The sequence below is a fragment of the Chelmon rostratus genome, chromosome 5, assembly GCF_017976325.1.
Source record: "Chelmon rostratus isolate fCheRos1 chromosome 5, fCheRos1.pri, whole genome shotgun sequence".
Classification (NCBI taxonomy): Eukaryota; Metazoa; Chordata; class Actinopteri; order Chaetodontiformes; family Chaetodontidae; genus Chelmon; species Chelmon rostratus.
Window position 1 is genome coordinate 8,380,907 of NC_055662.1, and position 20,928 is coordinate 8,401,834.

Genomic DNA, 20,928 nt, shown 5'->3' on the forward strand with positions numbered 1-20,928 from the left:
AACGGCAGACGTTTGATCAGAACTAATTTGCAGTCGTGTTTGCAACAGATTCTCAAAATCATGTTTTGAAAACAAAACACAAATGTCTAACCATAAGCAGGTCTTGAGTTCTGAGTGAGATGCTGGTTCTTCTTCAGAGCGTCGACCACAGCGCTCTGGGAAAGGGTTTGAGTCCGGAATAGATGTCCCGAACATCTGGCCAAAGTCGTGTCCAGACCACACTCAGAACATTCCAGGACCTTGATCTCTGTAGTAAGACTGTCATTATGGATGTGGTTGGATATATAGGGAAGCAGCAGCTGAGAAGAAAACAAGCGCTGTGATCTTGATCTGACCTCATTTGGTGGTACCGAGTTCTTGCCTTCCCTCAAAATGTGCAGTTTTTATTTTATTTTTGCTTTATTATGATAAGTTGGGTTGATTTAACAGATCCCACATTATACAGTATATCCCATTTGGATGCCTGCAACACTTGATATAAGGCAGACTTTTGGACAAACTTCCAAGTGGTGCATGCACAGTACCTTTTCGTGATAGTTGCCACTGCGCTTCCCTGAACGCAATCACTATTTGCTCTCTGCTCGGAGAAGAAGCTTTATTGTTCTCCAGGATGGAATGGCTAACTAGGACAAATGAAGAACAACTGCCACCTTCAAATAACATCAGAGCTCTGTTAAATATAAGAACTGTTGATTTTCTTTAAAAATGACAACAACTTAAAGTGCTAGAAGAGCAGTTGTTGCACTTCAGTTTTTAGAGTTTAAATGCTCATTGCATTAACACTGAAAGATTATGAGTTATTCCTCCTTCATGTTTTAAGTCAGTAATGTGCAGAAAATAGTATTCAGAAACCTGAAAGACTTGCAATCAAACACTTGACTTGGACTTGTCTGGAATGCATCGAAAATAGACCCGGACTTGTGCTGGTGCACCACAGTTACGTGGTTGGGAGGTATCTCTTCTCCGTTGTGCTTTGGCAACATGGATGTTTGTAGATATAATAATCCCACGTGATGCACCTTTTACTATCTGTTCATTAGTGCTGCTTGGCTAACCTGCTAAAAACAGTCAGGCCTTTTGTGTGGGTCAGGTGGTGCTCCACAGGAAGTAACCCCACTCAGCCAAGAAAAGCAGGACCTCTAGTAATACCGTGGCAGGAACCAACCACGCGCTCAGTCGTGGTGACTTGTACTGAGCGGCCGTCTGCCACCTCAGGATCGCTGCCAGGGTCGACAGCGTAGGGAAGAGCTTGCCCCTGCTAGGCCACCTCATTCGAGGCGCCGATAGTTCTGATGAGCAAATGTGACTCGCTCTGCTTGGAAATGTCAGCCGTGCTGTTGTCTCCAAGATCTGCGACTATATTTATCCGACCCTGGCCCGTCCTCTGTTCGTAGTGGGGACAGAAGCTACGGCAGATGGCTGACTTTGAAGTGGCAACTGGAGCGAATTTCACTGGTGGCATGTCTCACTGTTGTCCAACTGTGCAGGACTGTGGTCAAGCATTAGCTTAGTGCATACAGTGTTTACACTGATACTGTATTACAATGTCCAAATGACGTTGTTACATGCCGTGCTGCAACGTCATAATGATTATTTTTCATATCTTTTAATCTCTCCATGTTTTTTGGATTAATCCCTAAATGGTAAAAAAGTCCTTCATGCAGTCTGTGAGACCAGTGTGGAGCCTTTAGATTGCTTTGATGTTCCATTTACAATGATATGAAAAGCAGCCTTCCTGAGAAGCTGTAACCAGCAAATGTTTGGCTGTCTCTGATCCATCTAGTCCATCTAGACTCCCACTACTATTTTACAACTTCATTTTTCTTTACTCTGTCCTGTGCTCTTACAATCACCCCTTGCCAAAACTGCAATATCCGCAGAGCTGCAGCTGATTGGCTGCCATGTGACCGTGTCTGTTCATGTGCCACCACACCTATCACAGCCCCATCACCAACAGACAGATCCATTAGTCACGCCCTGGGAAGTGAATTTCAGAAAAGGTCCTGCCCTGGCTGTTTCCTGCTGAGTGATGAGAGTCGGCTCATTTTTCCCAAGTGCCGGAGCGCCACAACGACTCCTCACACTTGATTTCTGTCGAGGCACCGGGCCTCCACATTCATTATAAGGCTAGCTGTGTTTCTTCCCACCCTGTCGAACTGGAGACTTGTTTGTAGAACCCAGATTCTGGAGGCTGAATTGGCAGAAAGCTCAGGGAGAGATGCGGTTGTGAGAAAGGGGGCCTCATCACCTCAGAATTTTTTGGGCAGCTCATACCGGTGGTATGGAAAGAGGCCACGAACAGGATCCTCTACGTTCATACCATAACACACCGTCTCCTCCGCATACAAAAATCAAACACACATGTCCTCCTTCCCTGTATAGACCCTCTTATGCAACGTCTGTGTTAAACTGTGTCAGTCAGGGAAAGATTATCTAACCGTGGCCTGTTTTGAGTCCAGCGGAGGTTTCAAAACGGGTCGACCTCTCGACCTCTGAGGCCAGGGAGCCAAGAGTCTCCCTCTTCTGCCCTGTCGAGCTGAGAGGCCTTAATGAGGCCGGCAGGAAGAGGCTTGCATAACATTGTGAGTGACCCTCCCAGTGCATGACCAAAAGGCTGCTTTTCTGCAAAATAAATACTGCAGGCATCACATTTTGAGGGTCGTTCTGTGGTCTGGGCTGAGAGCTGGCATCAGTTCTTGCTGACATGTAGTCAACATGTGTGTTGTAAATTCCATTGAGGTTGTTATCACTCTGCCACAGAGGATTGGTTAGGGTTCAACCTAAAATGCCTACAGCTGAACTAAACAAAGTGGCTGCATGCTTGTTACTGGATATTGCCCTCCGCTCTCTTGTTGTTATCTCTGTTGTAGTGTTTGTCACGCTGTCAGTGACCAAACCTAATGGAATAGTGATGTAGCTGTGTCCAACAGTCGTGTCTCCATCGCGTTTCAGAAGTGTACTGAGCTAGAGAACAGGAAAACAAAGCACTAGCTCATGGTAAAGACTTGGGCGTTCACAGACTCTTTCGCTTTTGAAAGACAAAATAATGCAATAAGAGATTTCCTTTTGCGCTGCAGTGTGTGCTGCGGTGCAGCAGAACCACACCAGTGTGAGTGTTTATTGCTTCTCTCATTGAAGAATATGTTGGATTCAGAAGTGATGTCAGAATAAAAACTAACTGATTTTCTTCTTTCACCTCTCTCCACCTCTCCCCTTTCCTCACGCTGTCCTTCCCTCGTTCCGTCCGTCAGGTTTACAGGAAGGCGGTCGGCCAGATGAGCCAGGGCCTGATCAGGAGGTTGACGGTGCTCAGCCAGTACGAGGAGGCGCTGGTTAAGATCAACTCCACGGCGGCCGAGCGCCTGACGGCTCTTAAGGCGAAGCCCCAAGCAGCCATCCAGAGAGACATGCTGTCAATCTGCAACGACCCGTTTACTGTCGCCCAACAGCTCACACACATAGAGCTGGTGAGAACAACCCAGATGTTGTAGGACTTTTTGTATTCATTTTTATTTTGGTCTATTATTTTTATTGTTGTGTCGAGGTCAGTTCCAGTTGATCTACCGAAAACCTGCAAGTGTGTCAGATTTTAGCCCAGAGGGCTAATTTTCATTTAAAAAATCAGTTTAGATCATTACCTCATATCAATCATTGGCTGTGACGTATCAAACCAAATTAAGATGTAAATGTTACCCTCCAAAGAACAATCAGAAATCCTGCCGATGACTCGCACCCGTATCGGCACATGAGCCAGAGAATGTGAGACCAAATCGATGCTGGAGAGGAGAATGGGTGAGAGGGGGGAGAGCTGACACGTATGATGGATTAGAAATCAGTGTGGTGGTCGCGGTGAACCGAACGTCACGGCTCCTCCCACGTCCGACCTACCACAGCATTGATTTTAAACGCTGGTGTTTGACCACAGCTTTATATTCATTACATGTTAGTTTGCCATTGAAAATACAATCAGTCAACCTGAAAAACTAGCTGATTATCAAATGTTTCTTCCAAGGTCAATAAGGTAAATTTCCATATGCAAGTTTTTGTGCTAATTTTTACTTACAAATCCTGAAAATAGAAAGTGTGTCTGTTTGCATTAGTTGGACTAGTTGGCACAGTGCTTATTTCAGTGGTCCAGGTTTGATTCCAGCCCTTTGCTGCACGTCGTCTCTCCCCAGCTGTGACTATCATAGAAAGATGGTGACAGAAAGCAGAAATGTTCAGCAATAAAGGCTGATGGAAACTGGTTTTTCAAATATCTTCACCAAAAAGCCAAAAAAAGAAATGCAGTGTACTTCGCTGTAACATGAAATCCCAGCTGATAAAACACCATGTGGATCAGAAGAAAACATTCATTCATTTATAAAAGCACACACATGATATCTCTGGTGTGAAGCAGGAATGAAATCCCAAGATATATCAGAGTTACTGGTGCTTAATTAATGATGTAATCTAGTCACATCCACTTGAATGTATTAGCATAAAGGCTGATGGAATATTTTCTTAAAAGTTTTCCAGCATTTTAATGGAAATGCTCCCGTCACATCATAGCGTTCTACCGTGGAAAGGATCCATTAAGTACCATCGGCCCTCATTAACTTTTCAATTGATTAAAACCGCTGTGGCCACAACTGAAGAATAATGGTAGATGCTAAAATGAAGTAGCAGCAAAAGGAAAGAAGAGCCACAGAGTCAGAAATATGAGTCAATGATGTCAGTTAAATAACAATATCTATCAATAGTTAAACATTAGCAGCTGGAGGCTAGTGATTATACCAGAAAAAGTATGACTGTGTCGATTCCTGATTCCTCATTCCAAAACTTAGACTATTCCCGTCATGGCCACAACCATAAAATACCTTTAATATTTCCTTAAATGCAAGTGCTGACCTTGAAGATGATGCAGAGCATTCGTCTACATTCTAAACTGAAGACGGATGCAGGGAGTTGATTTTCCCTTTTGCTTCCTTCTCAGGAGAGACTGAGTTACATCGGACCTGAAGAATTCGTCCAGGCCTTCGTCCAGAAAGACCCTCTGGACAACGATAAGGTAATGTCTGCATTCCTTTGTAAGAATAAAGCTCCAAATAAGAGAAGCACATGCAGCCATTATGCAATCTTTCTTTGGGCTGAAATCCTGTGTGCAGACATTATTTGTCTCCGTCTGGTGTGGGTTAGAGGTGAGACGGCCTAGTTTCTCTCCCAGACGGATGTTAAGTTTACACAACACAGAGGCTGGCCGTCGCACAGGTCACTGTGAGGGCAGGTGATTTCTAGACTGTAGCGGCAGACCAAATATCCACCCCATACATACATACACACACACACACACTTTCAGAAACACACACTCACACACACCTCACTGACAATTCCCTCAAATCACCCCAGTGTCTGGATGGGATGGGCATGCATGCACCTCATCACCTAGCAACCACTGCTGCCAAGGGTTTGTTTTGGGAAGGGGTGTGTGTGTGTGCGTGTGCGTGTGTGGCGATGGGTTCTCTTGTCTGGCGTTTGGCTGCTAGGCAACAGCCCCTTTTGGGGAGGGAGGTGATGGGGGGGTTAAGGCTGCCTTTGTGCCTCAGGCTAGCCTGCCTTGTACCCCCAACGAGCCACTTTGAAAAGACAGGAATAACTGTGTGTGTGTGTGTGTGTGTGTGTGTGTGTGTGGTGTGTGTGTGCGCGTATTAAAATCCGGCATGTCCACTGGCGGGAAATACTACATGGGGGTGAGTGGCGTAAGGCCAAAGGAATGTGTGGAATTAGATGAAGAGGAATCCACACAAAGGACGGAGCAGCATGCATAATGTGAATAACATCGGCCACTATTGTGCTTATAGAGGCAGAGTGAAGTTGAGCGTGATTCACAGGTCCACTTAGCCAAGAGTTTATTTTTTATGCTCAATGATGCATTGACTGAAGGAAGGGAAAAAAAGGGAAATATAAGCTTTATTTTTCCAGTTCAGCAATATTTTTTTTGCTTTGCAATTAGTGTAAATGCTAATTGAAAGTCTGTTGTTGTTGCAGAGTTGCTTCAGTGATCACAAGAAGGCCAGCAACCTGGAAGCTTACGTTGAATGGTTCAACAGACTCAGTTATCTGGTGGCTACAGAAATCTGCATGGTGAGTAAGGAACGCGAGGCCGACTTCACCCGCAGTGCTCAAAAAACGCATTTAATTTAAAAGCTGAGAAAAGCAGCAAATTCTCACATTTACGGCACTTTAAACTACAAATCTTTGGCACTTCTGGCTAAGTGACTTGAATAATTGATTAGTAACATTGTTGTTGATTAACTGGCAATCAAATGGTCATTTCAGCACTGGAATCCTGCTGCTGCACCCAGCAGGAGGCAAATTTAGCTTTGCTACCAGTTACATGAAATGAGTGGAAAAAATAATGTCACCATGGTGATGTATTCAAATTGCATGTTTTGCCTTAGCAAAATATATTCAAGATATATTCAATTTACATGATGTTAAAAAGACAAATGCTGCAAATCTTCACATTTGAGAAGCAGGAACCAATGAATGTTTGCCATCTTTCCTTACCTAATGTCTTAGATTGATCTATCAACCAGTTGTTTCAGCACCACAGTGGTATTTAAGCAACAGTTACCCCAGGTCTGTGTTTAGTCATGTGGTGGTTAATAAAAGCTACAGTGTCTGCTCAGTGATCTCCAGGGTCACCGAGTAAACAAAAATCAGCCACACTTTACAAATAAAACCTCAAATGTCCCATAAAGTACAAGCAACCTTTAGAGCTTTCTTCTTTCATACTGTTCAGTAAACTGCCTGAATCCCAACAAACGTGTTGAGCAGACAGTGCAGTCAGTCCTGTGGGCTTAATGATGTCTATTTTGTCAACAGCCCGTGAAGAAGAAGCACAGAGCTCGAGTCATCGAGTTCTTCATCGACGTGGCGCGCGAGTGCTTCAACATCGGCAACTTCAACTCCCTCATGGCCATCATATGTGAGTTCCTTATCCTTTCCTCTGACATGACATTTGATTCTTTCCAGGACTTCCAGGGGGAAAAGTTGTCACCCAAAGTTTAAGTCTGTAATAAACGCAAATGATCAAGTACTCTTAAACGACCGATTCATCAGTAAATGGTGGGTGTCACATTTTTCTAATTTTGTCGCTACACTTGTTCCCTCTGCGTTCCTGCACAAAGCTTTTCCTTTCGGTCATCAGTAAATCAGATCAGCGTAGTAAATGAACAATTTGTTGTTCAGTTAGAATTTCGTGCAGCGATGTAATGTCCCCCTGCAGCAGTAACCTCTCATGACTTTGTCCCCGTTCATTTCCAACTTGAGTAATTTCCCTCGGCCTAATGACATCAGTGGAGCTCGGCAGCAGAGGGAATGGAGCGGCAGTTCACGGAGAGATAATTATCTCGATCGGAGGAGGGAAACACAAGTTTTTGTGTGTTTTCTGTGGAGCTCTGGAGCGTAGAGGAGTAGACTTGTGGCTGGAAGATCCCCGGTTCAATCCGGGAAAACTAAAAAAGGAGTTCTTTGCCGCTTAACCCCAGACAGCGCCAGTGGAGCCGCTCAGTGGGCAGCAGATTAGACTCTGGTTGTACTGAGCAGCCTCCAGGTGTGAATGTGTGTAAACGTCTTCTTGATAAAGATGACATTAGTCCGGCCAGACTCACCCAGGTTACAGAAGGATAATTAATCCACAATTAGAGCCCTGAAGCACCTCAGACAGCCGACGGGCTCCGGGGATCCCAGAGATGTCCCAGTGTTTAGAGGAGAGGGCATCTGGTCGTCCTCACAGGCCTGAGGGGGGGTTCGTGTGTCCAGAGCAGAGGGTGGGGGGCAGCTGGAAGAGGACGCAGAACAAACCATCCAGGCAGATGGTCAGCACTGACCGGAGAGAGTGTGAGCACACGAGGGAGGAGGGGATGATGAGGGGGTAAAGCCGAGCAGAGCAGTGAGAGGATATTGGAGTGCCAGCTGTTCTCTGTCTTTCTCCCCTGAGAGGGAACGCCACAGGCAAATCCCTTCTCCACCAGCCTCGTCTCCAGGGATCCACCACGGTGTTAGCGATGCAATTAAGGAGTTAGTTCATCCAAATTATGAAAAGTATTTTTTTTTCACCTTTAGCTGTATCTAACCAGGCAGATGGTTTCAGGCTTCAGGTTTTGAGACGCTTCTCTTGAGTTTTTCTTCGTATCTAAAGTCAGATCTGATCCAGTAGGGACCCAAGGACAGTCAGAACTGATCGGAAAATAGAAAAGATTATTACTCAATTCAGGCCCGTGTCACAAAAGCAGCTCGCAAGCATGGCTTGCACACAGACTGCAAACGGTGGCGGCGTCACAAATCATGGTCTCTCGTCAGTTTAACATAAATTTGCATCGGCGTGCGAGAGGCCTGCAGCGAGAGATTACTGACATTTGTCAAAGTGGGTGAGGGGAAATGATCTTGTGCTGCAACTTGTAACTTCCATGTATGCACCATAAATTTGGTGAAACGGGCTCCAGAAATCCTAGTTTACACACTATGACAGGATAATAGATAATGTTATACATATTGGTACTCGGATGCACAAAGAACAGCCTGGTCTAAATTAGACTGAGTTTAACCTGGACCTGGTTTCTCTAGTGGAGACACACATCTCAAAACTTGGACAAATAAAACCAAAATTGTTTCCATGGCCAGAGACCAGTAGAAGTACTGGAAGTGAGAAATTATGTTTTTCTGTGTGTAGTTTGGGCGAACTGACGCTTTAAAGATGAAGACTACACACTCCGTCAGTGTCTCTTGTTCCTGCGACATTGTGTCAGTGCTGAAAAGGAGAAGACATTGACAATATATTACTGTCCTCATAAAGGCGAGTATGTGTCCCAGCGGAGTGACTACCACAGCCAACACCTGTCCTCACACACACACACTGGTGTCTTTGTGTGTAGATGGAGCCGTTTCCTATGCGAGACACGCTCTGACACACACTGTCTCATGCCGCCGTGCTCGGACTTTCGTCCGCTTTGGCCCCGCAGCTCCGAAGCGTCGTGTTAACCTCAAAGTGTTTCCTGGGAAGTGAAGTGAGTTCAGGAAGAAAACGAGGTTTAGCCGGTTTACGGGTTTGTGTTTCTGTCAGTGGAGTTCTTTGTTTACTCGAGGGTTGTTTGTGTCGTCGTGCTGCTCTGATGGTGACCCTCGATGCCTGAACCTGCACCACACACACACACACACACAGAGGATTACCATATGGGAAGCAGAGCTCTGGGAGGGGAAACGAGGCGTGTGTTAACTCCATTGTTCCTGCAGCCTTTTTTTCTCGCTGCATCAGAAGAGACAACAGTAGAAAGAAAGAAAAGGGGAGGTGGAGGGGGTGTTAAAGGATGACTGCGGTGGGAGGAAGGGTGGGTGTGTGTGTGTGTGTGTTGGGGTGTGTCTGTCTCCCTGAATGGGAAAATGCCATGTGTTAATGCGATCACGTTTGGGTGCTTTCTTGGATGTGCGATATCTCTCTCATTGTCTTTTGTCCTTGTTGTTGTGTCCATCTTGCAGCTGGGATGAACATGAGTCCCGTGTCTCGGCTCAAGAAGACCTGGAGTAAAGTCAAAACGGCCAAGTTCGACATCTTAGAAGTAAGTTTGAAATTTGGAGTCGCAGACATGTATGAAAGGCAACAAATGTGGATGATATGCAGCACTTAACAGACACAAGGTGCAAATTTGGGTGATTATGTTAAGGATTTATGGATATAAACCCCCTGGCAAGGAGAAAGACACCTTTGTCACCTAAAAGGTGCAGTTTTCTGCATTGCCTTGTCCTCAGTTTTAATCAGCCAACTTTTCCTGTGGGCCTACACATATCCACAGCTGTGTGGCTTTGTTGTGCCTTGGGCGTGTGGGGAGCTTCTTCGTTGTTGAAGAACTGTTGGGTCAAGTGTAATGACAAAGACAGACAAACACAGTTGTGCTGAAAGCTCTCACCAACATGGATCTGAGTGGGAGAGCGGAGACTCACGCATATGGATAAACACCTGGGTTTGGAGCGAGGTGCAGATTACTGCAAACAGACTATAGAACCGTTCAATTCACATGGTTAAAACGGTAAAAAAAAAAAAGAACAAGTGAAGAAAACAGAGTGACGGTAATCTGAAGATACTTGTTCCTCAAGCCAAGTCCAGAGTAAGACATCAGAGATGGCAACAAACAAGCAGATCGAACACCTAACATGTTGAAGTGATGAATCTGCAGCCGGCAGGCAGCCCCAGATGTTGCTGGATCCAATTCAGACACAGCCCCCTCCCCTCCCCGCGGTACCTGAGGAAAGCCCAGATACTGCAGGGAGGGCGCTCTCTGAGCTCAGCGGGCCTTCAGTCGGCCCTTTGAACGAGGAGATCTGAGGTGGAGAGGAGTCGGGCTGGGACCCTCTGTGGGATCTGAGAGCTTTCGGTTCCTTAGGTTCCCGTCACGTCTCGCCGGAGTTCATCTCCATCTTTCTGCTTCTCTTTGTCGTTCTCTCTGTCAGTCACACACCTCCTCACCTCTTTGCTCTCGATGATTTCCTTTTATCTCCTGTTTTTTCCCTGTGAGCCTTATTTGAGATGAATGCTGAACTTTCTGTACCAGAGTCATAATTCGCCGTGATGTGCATGTGCTCCTCGGCTTGTTCGAGGTCTCAGTCTCGATCTGCTGATTCCCCGATCATATGACCTCGCAGGCTTATTTCACAACACTGACAGTTTGACTTTTAAACTCACAGGGGCTGAAGTCAGTTAATTTGGCATTTAATTTGAGGAAGTGACAAATGTCATACTGTTTTCTTTTCTTTTGCAATTAGTGATTACTTTGATCATTTTGTATCATTTCTTGGAGAAAGATTTGAATTAAATGTACTCAGAGGCCAAGGTGATATCTTCCATCCAACAGTCCAAAACCCACAAAGTACTTTTTGAACAGTAGTGTAAAACATTGGAGAGTCTAAAACCAGCAAATATTTGGCATTTTTGATCAAAACATGACCCCTAAAACTAAGCAAATGACAATGACAGTTACTTATCCTTGTCTGCCAGCTAATAGACCTCTTCATGAGATGCTACCATCTATATGAAAATGCATGATTAAATATGTTGAAACAGCTTTTTGTCCTCTTGCAGCTCCTTGTCTGTGCTTGTTTGTGTTTTTTTTTTATCTTCTGCCCAAACTGACACTGAGTTTTTTTTCCTCTCTGTAGCACCAGATGGATCCTTCCAGCAATTTCTACAACTACAGAACAGCGCTGAGAGGAGCCACACAGAGATCGATCACGGCCAACAGCAGCAGAGAGAAGGTGAGGTCTCGACACAGCAGCGCGCGCTGTACGACACAACGCCGATGTGGCCGAGCTGTAGGGGCACGTCTGGCAGCATGCGCTCGTGGAAGATGATGCTTCTCAGTGGGCTCGCATGTAGTTCAGCTCCTGTCTGTGCTGGAGGAGAGCAAATTAAATTAACATGCTGACATTTAAAGTGCAGCTTGTTCGATAAAGGTTGAAATTCTAGCAAGACCACTACCACCACAGGGACATGAAGCTACAGTTTTAAATAAAGTCTAGACAAGTCAATTAATGGAGTCCAGGTCGACAAACAGCCTTTTTCACTGACACATCCAGCAGCCGCCATTTAAATAAACCCCTGCAATCTGCACCGCAGCCTCTGATTCATGTTCCATACATATGGCTGATATACATACAGTGAATAGTCAGGTGGGTTCGGTGACTTGCTAAAGACAACGTGACGGCTCAGTTTCAGGAAAAGCACCCTGACCACTGAACAGAGTGTTGCTGAGTCACACTGCAGCAGAGATCCTCGGAACTGATTACAGTTACGTAAGAAGTCAAGATGGTGAGCGTCGAACATGAGGGAAAGGAAGGCAAAGCAGAGCAACAAGGCAGAGCGCTGTCGCTCGCCGGGCCTCGTTTTTGTCTGTGAGCTGCCTTCCCATCGTGTTTACAGCATCAGCAGCAGTAAACATGAGCGCGGCGCCTTGGCCGAGGCACAGGGGTTGCATAACAGCGGAGCCCAGAAGGGACACAGAGGTCGAGTTGAAAGTGGGTCAAGATACGAGGAGGGTCTCGGTTTCCTCTTCGTCAAACATGTTCTCCTCAGCGAGGGAGGAGAAAGAAAACGCGGCAGCCTGCCAGATCACATAGTGTTCTCTGCTGCTTCTGGAGTTGCCCACCCTGACCCAATCTGAACCGACACAGAGCTCGCGGGCTGCCGGGCGTTAGCGGTTAGCCTCTCCTCGGACATCACATGTTGAATGACGTGTGTTGTTTCGTGGAGACAGAGTGTACCGTCAGTTTGTATCTGGCTCCGTGAGGTTTGGGAGGGATGTTTTTTTGGAGCTCAGAAATGCAAACAAACCCGGACAAGAGGTCGGGGTCATGAAACGGAAAGTTCCCAAGAAGTCTGGTATGTTCTTGCCCTTGCGGCCTCTTGTCATGGGGGGAGGGGTTGTTTATGATCTCCTCGAGGCATCCACGGGGCCGTTGACTTTGTCAGAGGCGCAACAGAGCCAACATTCATGCTTCATTGCCATCCTGTTTCGCTATAGTTTGTTTGTTCTTTGCTGTGAGTGCAGAGAAATGATGAAATGATCCAACGGTTATAAGCAAAATGCCAAACAGCTGATCTCAGGCAGACCTGCTGTGTCACATGTTTGGTTGTTAAGCAACAGCTCGCAAAGATATTCTCATAAGAGGAATGTAGTAAATATTCCAGTTTACACCCCGTTACACCGCATCATGTGTCTGTGTTGCTCTTTGATCAGAGTACTGCACTGGACGATGAATTAAAAACAAATTAAGAAGTTAGAAAGATTATGGTCACCAAGAATAAAACCAGGAAAAGGAGCAAATGAGAGTATCAGGAATAAAAACACAATTCCTGAGAATTATACCTGCAGCTAATGAATATTTCCTTTCTTCATTAATTTCATGTTAATCTTGGTTATTTCTTAGATTCACCATTTGTTATAAAATATTGAAAAATGCTCATCACAAGGTCACCAGAGCCCCAGGCGAAGTCTTCAAATGACTTGTTTTGAGATCCTTATATTTGAGAGGCGGCAACCAGTGTTTTTTTTGTGCGAGTGCTTGAGAAATTACTGAAATTAGGAATCAAAATTGTTGCTTATTAGTTGATCAACAGGAAATGTGTTGATTAATCATGCAGCTTGACAGAGAAAGATTAAATGAAAGTTAGTGAAAGATAAAAAAAAATCTCAACAGTGCTGAAATTCAAAAATGAAACTGCAACCCACCCCAATAAGACCAATAACTTTGATCAGCTCTTACAAACATCTATTGATGATGATAACCATCATACAAGTGAATAGACTTCAAGCCTCTAATAGACACATCCTCTTCAGTAGATCTAATTTTTGCCACAAATCCAGACCTGGCGTCCCTCTGGCTCCAGACCCTCAACGTCCCAGATGTGTCCAGCTGTGAATACGACTTCCTCTCTGCTCCTGTTGGGCACTTTTCCTCTAAAAGCAGAACATGTGTGTAGAGACGTGTGTGCGCACATGACGACAGTCTTCAGATGGTACATACACGCAGGTCCTTGTAAACATCCTGCCTCTATGGAGAACACCATGTGCAGACTCTCTGACTTCACTGACATCTCGACTAGCTATCAGCTGCACCCAGATTGTGTTGAAGGATGGTGTGGAGGTGTTCTCACACAAACAAACGTACAATGCAGGTCAGCCGAGAACAGAGCTGAAGAGGAACACTTTAGACAGATTTACTGGCTTACTACAACAACTAATAAGGAGAGGGTGTGCGGTTTGTGCAGCCTCTGACACAGTCAGAATGACTCGGGCTAAATATCGCAGAACGCAACAAAAAATGTGCAGTTAATAAATTGCTCAGCCTGCAGCTTTTCCCCTGGCACTTCATCTTTTTAAAAGCTCCGCCGTCATGAATGTTTGATAATCTTGGGCGGGATGTGTTGGCGCTGTCTGGAAAGAGGTATTTTTATACAGTAGGTCACTGTGCCAGATCTCTCGACACAGAGTAACAAAAGTGGTGTTTATTTGTCAGCCATAGCAACTGATAAATGCCAGGTTTAACCAGCCTGCCAGTTTGATCTCCTGATGGTTGAGTCCGCGGCAGAGAAGAGAGAAAAACCTAACCAGTGTAAAATGTACCGTTATCTGAATGTAGTCTGGTGCTTCTCCCTCGCCTCGCTCTCCATCAACATCCATGTTAGTGCCCAGACACGCAGTGACCTGAATCATTGTATGAGGGTGGTGATGAATTATTTATGGGACTTTAAAGGGGAATTCTTCTCTGGAAACTCTAGTTTCACTTCTCCAGTTTTGGTTGGAGAAATTTATCCAGGGTAGTTTTTTTTATGTCATTAAAGGTTGTATTTTCTTCATGCTGCTACAGGCCCGTGACAAAGGAAAGTGAGTGGGTTTCTTTTGATGGAAATGTGTTAATGATCAGAACAGAAGAGGGACTGTTTTTCCAGGAAATGAACATTAGAAGAGATCATCTTTGTCTATTGTATCCTCTTCCTTTGAATGGATGTTTATGATGTTTAAGTCCACACACCTGGGAGTCATGTGGAAATCCCCCTGCACATCTTCTCGGTGAAATGAAAACCCTTTCTCTGTCTGTTGTCTTGCAGATTGTCATCCCTTTCTTCAGCCTGCTCATAAAAGACATCTACTTCCTCAACGAAGGATGCGCCAACAGGCTGCAGAACGGGCACATCAACTTTGAGGTAAACTGAGTTTTGAATTCCCCAGAGGGAGTTTCCTCTCTGCGTCAGACGACGTCACTGTTTACAACGCATGGCGACGGATTTGGTGTTATTTATTTCCACTTCCCTAAAGAGTGTTAGAAAATGAAGAAGTCAGACCTGAGTGTGTCAAGTTCAGTTGTGTTTCCATGGAAACAACACATTGACCACTGACCAGAGGCTCATAAGTATTTCCACTGGTCTTTGGTCACAGCTACGCTGAATCAGACCCTATTTTAAGGATCTGTTCTATCCTGGGAAACTGTGCTGATTGCTTTTTCTGTCCTGCCCTGTTATGACATTTCTACAGTACATTTGAACACATTAACACTGTAACGAGTTGTGTAATATGTTACTGGGCAGGTTCAGTGGAGCCCGACAGGGTTATACGCCTTGCTCAAAGGCAGTGTGACAGTCATAATTGGAGCATTGAGTAAATGCGTAATAGTCAAGTCAGCTGGGCGTATGCTGTGTAGAACAGACCCATAAACACGCTGAGTCCTTCTGATTATTAACCTGTATCGTCTGTTTTCGGTTTCAATCCAGAAATTCTGGGAGCTCGCCAAACAAGTGAGCGAGTTCATGACCTGGAAGAAAGTGGAGTGCCCATTTGAGAAGGATCGCAAGATCCTGCAGTACCTGCTGACCGCTCCAGCCTTCACTGAGGATGGTATGTTTATCCAGGAAGGAGATCATCATCAGTCAGATTGTTGAATGGTTTCATATTTTGGTTTCATAATCACGTTTTGGCTGAGGGTTAGATGTTCAGTTTGAAAGCAAGCTAATGTCTGTATTCGAAACATCACGCTAACGTTGTCGCTCAAAGTGGCTGAGCTTATCATAAACAGTGGGAGCAAGGGGGAAAGGTTAGCATGACTCTTTCCAATGTTAAAAATGTGTCTACCATCACCTCTAAAAATCATTAATTCACATGTTATGATTTGTTTAAAATATGAAAATGATGAGCTACTTTCAACGTGCTTCCAGTCTTCATGGTGAGCTAGGCTAATTGGCAGGTGCAGGTAGCGTCGTAACCGCTTTGCAAGAAAGCAAATTTGGGAAACTTTGGGAAGCGTATTTCCCAAAGTTAAACTTTTATTTTTTCAACCTGCATCATTTGGAGCAATCTGAATAATATGTTGCATTTACATTGAAAGCAGCACAGACTCATCAAATAAAAAATTATTAACCTGATTCTTAAAGAAATCATGTTGCTTCATACAAAATTATAATGACAAAGGCAGAAAACTCAGGCCTGCACTGAGCTGCTTCATGGTCTTGATAAAATACAGCAGACCAGACAGAGCAGAATCGCTTTCTTTTCCCGCTAAGCCTCAAATCCACACACACCTCGTTATCACCTGCCATACTCGAGCAGCGCCGATAGTTCCCCTTTAATCCACATCAAAGTCGCGTGCCACTGGCTCCAGCTCTTATCACCGTCTTATCAGAGAGACAGGAGGTCTGTGAAATCCTCCTGTCGCTGAAGTGCACCGACCGAACTGACCAATCAGCTCTTCTGCAGCCAACGCCATCATCTGTTGGTGACAGCGAACATCCTTCGGTCAACCTGTCGCGTACAAACAGAGAATCAGAGAGTGCACGGGGCTGCAGGTTGATTTGAACTGGGCTTAGACTATTGCAAGAAAAAAAGTGACATTTTTAGATTCAAATTTTTACCATTGAAAACGTGCAAAATCCGAACCACAGGAAGCAAAAATAACAACCTGAGGAAGAGTGAAAGAGGAGTAACAGACTTATTTTACTGCAGGAATAGAAACGAAGACGGCACTTTTAAGAGAACTGAAGTAAATTCTACAAGAGCTAAAAAAAACCATGAGAGCAGTTTTAACTAAGCTCACTTTTTCACGGTGGATGTGATCAGAAAAGCTAATGATGTTTCTCTGACTCCCTCGTTGCAGCGTTGTATCTGGCATCATACGAGAGTGAAGGTCCTGAGAACAACATGGAGAAGGACAGATGGAAGTCTCTGAGGTGTGTATGAACCCCCCCCCCCCCCCCCCCCCGTCTCCCTCCTCACACAAACACACACACACTCACCCTCTTTCAATCACTGCTGTCATCCCACGTCCCCTCCTGCCTCCCCCCTGACCAGGCAGACCCAGAGGGATGTAGGTCACACGCTGATGCTGACCTCCACGCTATTCAATAAATGCATTAAACACACACACACACACACACGCTCACACACACACAGGTGCTCATCATTCTTCTTTGTCACGCCATCGCTTGCATAGACGCCTGCAAAGGACATCAGTCATTTTCACACAATTATATCACACACACACACACAGACACACACACACACACCATACCCCCGTATCACACAGCACTCTGGACGTGTGTGTATGTGAGAAGACGGATGAGAGGAAATAGTCTTTGTTCAGTCGGCTCTAATTGCTTGAAGAAAGCTCCAGAGAGCTGACAGAGGGATATTTCCTCTTGCTTCAGCATCACACGTTCAAGTTTAATTGACACAAACTGAGCTTGGGACATTTTACCGCAGTGACAAAACGGGTCATCCAGCAATCATGAGGTCTGTCTGGTACATCGCTTCATTCAAGGTTTTTAATTGAAGGGAATGAAAGAATACTAAATATGGTTTTAAGCTGTGCAAACAGCCAGTTTGTGAGGAGTTGTGTGGGGTTACAGGCACATAGAGAAGATGCAGACTGTGCAGATATCACTGCAAGTGCAGATGATGAGCAACACATTTGGCCGATAAATAAAACCACTACAGTCTTTATTTGGATTATTTGCATTAATGTGGACATAGTGACTTCAAGAACAAGAATACAGTCCAGCTGCGTGACAGGTCCACATATTTTAGCACCTAAATGCATTTTTCATCTTCATACAGATTCAATTCTAACAGCCAAACCCAGTTTCCCCACAAATTTACCTCCCAAACAGATTTTCTGAAGTTTCTTAGAAACACACGGAAATCTCATGAGGAAGGAAGAAAGACATGGAAACTAGAAATACATGAGACATACATGTGAGAAATAATGCCAGTATTTATGGACATTGAACACATGATTCGGAGCTGACTGTCATGCAGCAGGTTGCCAAAAACTGACTCCACACACACACACACACACACACACACACACACGCCAACCACCCTCAACCCAAGTAGACGCATGAACCAGATCTGCTGGCAGGGGTCAGAGGTGAGAGCAGGTTTTGGAGCCAGAGCCCAGTGAGCGTTGGGTTAACACTCCGCTGTTTGTGTGTGTGTGTGTGTGTGTGGTCACGTTTCCTGATCGCCTGCCAACCCTCTCTGCATTCCCCTGAGCTTTGCCTCCGCTGCGACGCGATCTGTCACTTTATTGTAGCCGAGCCGCGTCAGCAGATCGTGCCGCTCGGCTCTCTGCACACACATCAACCCGAGAAATCCACTGAATACAAACTGTTGCTGCCACTCAGGTTCTGCTCTTTGAAATCACACTTGATACCTGTACCAGATTTGACAAAAATCTGGTCTTTATTTAATATTGCTGGGCAGGAAAAGTGATGTATTTTGATTCAAGATTTACAGCAAACCAGCCTAACAACAGAATAATCCTAAAGAATAAAAAGTAAATAATCAGCATTATTCATTTAAAGATTTTTTGTGGGCAAAAGTTCATAGTTTTGCTCAAAAATCTAAGAACTATCAAAGTGAGTTGCCTTGAAATTTTACATTTCTTCAACTTTTTAGACAAATTTTCTCATGAATCAGTGCAGATTCACATATAAGATAAGATATTCAGAACATTTTCTTTAGTTCTTCTTTAAATTGAGCTTAAAACTCAGAACTTGAGTAAGTTCCCTTAACATTTTTTACAGTGTACCAAGTCTTGCAGTGTGAAGACAACATAAAAACAAATCAAAATAACTTCCTTTGTTGAAATGACACATTCAGAGGGTTGTGATGGAGCAGAGGTGGAGGTACGCGCCGCCTTAGTCTCAGGCTTATCTCGTGATGTTAACAGCTGTTTGTGTCTCCTCCCCACAGATCCACTCTGCTGAGCAGGGTCTAAACTTCAAAACTGAAGGAACCAGAATGATGACAAACCCGACCAGCGAGCCGCGCCCCGCCGCGCTGCTGTCCGAACAAAGTATCCCCGTGTTCAGAAGGGAAGCGACAATCTCTACTCTGGCTGGCGAGGATCTTTTGTGTTCCCCGCAGCTTCAGATTTCTATTAAGCTCTGCTTTTCCTTACCCTCTGGCTCTTTGTGCTGTATATTTCAGAACAGCTGTTTTTTTTCTCTTTGTATGACTTTGTAGTCTTTTAAAATAGAAAAAAGAGAAATGCTACAAACCCTCAAAGTAAAAGCCAAGTCGCTTTTTCTTGTCCGAAGCGTTTCGGCTTATAAACCCTCTGTGAGCGCTGATGGGGTCGTTGGGGTTGTTTGTGCCCCCCCCCCCCCCCCCCCGACAACTTATTTTCCACTGAAGCTGCAAAGTTAGCTGCTGGTTGGCTAACGCAACAGAAACTACTCTCGCTGGTTCCATAAGCCAGCGTCGTTTGTACGGAGAACTCAAACCTTTCCCGCAACGCTGTCGTTAAGCTAGCCATCACTTGTAGTTTTGTTTCGTCTCCCTCCTTTTGTACGATACCAGAGTGTCTCTCACTTCATGTTTCTGGAGGTTTTGTTCATTGTGCCGTGTAAGGAAAAAAACGCGCTGGCTGCAGTTTAAAGACGATGTAACATGATGTAGTTCTTTTGTTTGTGTTGTATAGACTTTTGTGATTTTCTTCAGCAGGAAGCAACACTTCCTGATCATTTATCTTTGACACACTTAAAGCCTCAGTACGCTTCAAACGAACTAAGGCGTCGGTAAGCATCAACCAAAATGTTTCTCGCATGGTTGACCAGCATCCGAGCCCCCCTCCGCCCACACCTCTGTGACGTAGGAACTGTGGTTGAAGATGCGTTTGGATGCGCTGATGAGTGCTTCATCTGAAGCATACTGAGGCCTTTAGCGGTGACCTTAAATGGAAGATGTGATGATAGTGTGTTTCCTGTTGTTCCTGATAATCAGTGTTAAAATAGCCCTGTACTGCTCAGATAAGCCAGGCTGTGGGCTGACTCTTCATGCTTTCCCCTTTTGTTCCTGCTCTCATAGAAGATGAGTGTGGTTGTGCTGCCCCCTGGTGGTTCAGTTAGAACAGTGAATGGATTTTGTGTGGTTGAATAATGTGAACTGAGGATTTCTGTTTAAACCCTACACATGCTGAATAATATCCTTTATATGTTTTTATTTTTCATATTATTGAAAAGTACTGTTTCCTCCATATTTGTTTCTATTTATAAATCTATTTGTGTAGTCACATTATGTCCTCATGCCAATATTTACTATTATTTTATTGTTATTTAATTTTGTACTAGGTACATATGATACTTAAGTAGTACTCAGATATTGGTTTAACTGTTATTTTTTTAATACAAGTTTGTATGAGACACTTATTTTTCAAGGCACGAGCTCAGAGTATGACGTTAAATATTTTTGACTGATGTGTGCTTTGCCTTGACTGCTCCTCCCTCAACACTGAGTGCTGTTGTGGTTTATTGTGTACATACTGTGTTTCTTTTTTCCCTCCCTGTGTTCATCCATTTGTATTTGGACTGTTAAAATGGAATAGAGGAACAGTTTATAAATGAATTATTAGTGTTTAAAAGAGAGTTAATAAAATAATGTTGAAAAATCCTGAGTGACGACTCTGTGTGTTAACTGCTTTGGGCCTGGAGGTTTATTCTTGTCCTGTGGGAACGGTGTGTTGAGGGAATGAAATTAAGCTTTCTAACACCGAATATCACACCAATGACTAAATAACTGTCATCACAAATGTGATTATTTCTACTGATCATTCAGTCAAATGCACTTTAATTCAATTCAATTTTATTTATATAGCGCCAAATCACAACCGAAGTTGTCTCAGGACACTTTACATATAGAGCAGGTACAGACCAAACTCTTTACCTACAGAGACCCAACAATTCCCTCATGAGCAAGCACTGACGAGGAAAAACTTCCCTTTTAGGAGGCAGAAACCTCGAGCAGAACCAGGCTCTGGGTGGACTACCATCTGCTTCGACCGGTTGGGTGAGAGAGAGAGACAGAGAGTGAGAGTTTTGACAGCTGTAATAGATTTATAGGTATA

At 44.5% G+C, this 20,928-nt stretch overlaps 1 protein-coding gene across 1 annotated transcript in view; it reads left to right on the forward strand.

Annotated features, from left to right (window-relative positions):
- The window catches only part of rasgef1ba (RasGEF domain family, member 1Ba), a 32,039-nt gene extending 11,561 nt beyond the window's left edge, over positions 1 to 20,478 (forward strand). The window contains exons 5-14 of the mRNA XM_041937140.1: positions 3,252 to 3,467; positions 4,976 to 5,050; positions 6,028 to 6,123; positions 6,868 to 6,970; positions 9,520 to 9,599; positions 11,194 to 11,289; positions 14,642 to 14,737; positions 15,302 to 15,425; positions 16,678 to 16,750; positions 18,777 to 20,478. Coding sequence (XP_041793074.1) covers positions 3,252 to 3,467; positions 4,976 to 5,050; positions 6,028 to 6,123; positions 6,868 to 6,970; positions 9,520 to 9,599; positions 11,194 to 11,289; positions 14,642 to 14,737; positions 15,302 to 15,425; positions 16,678 to 16,750; positions 18,777 to 18,801 — 984 coding nt within the window. The 3' untranslated portion in view covers positions 18,802 to 20,478. The remainder of the gene's footprint in view (positions 1 to 3,251; positions 3,468 to 4,975; positions 5,051 to 6,027; positions 6,124 to 6,867; positions 6,971 to 9,519; positions 9,600 to 11,193; positions 11,290 to 14,641; positions 14,738 to 15,301; positions 15,426 to 16,677; positions 16,751 to 18,776) is intronic.
- The last annotated feature ends 450 nt before the right edge of the window (positions 20,479 to 20,928 follow it).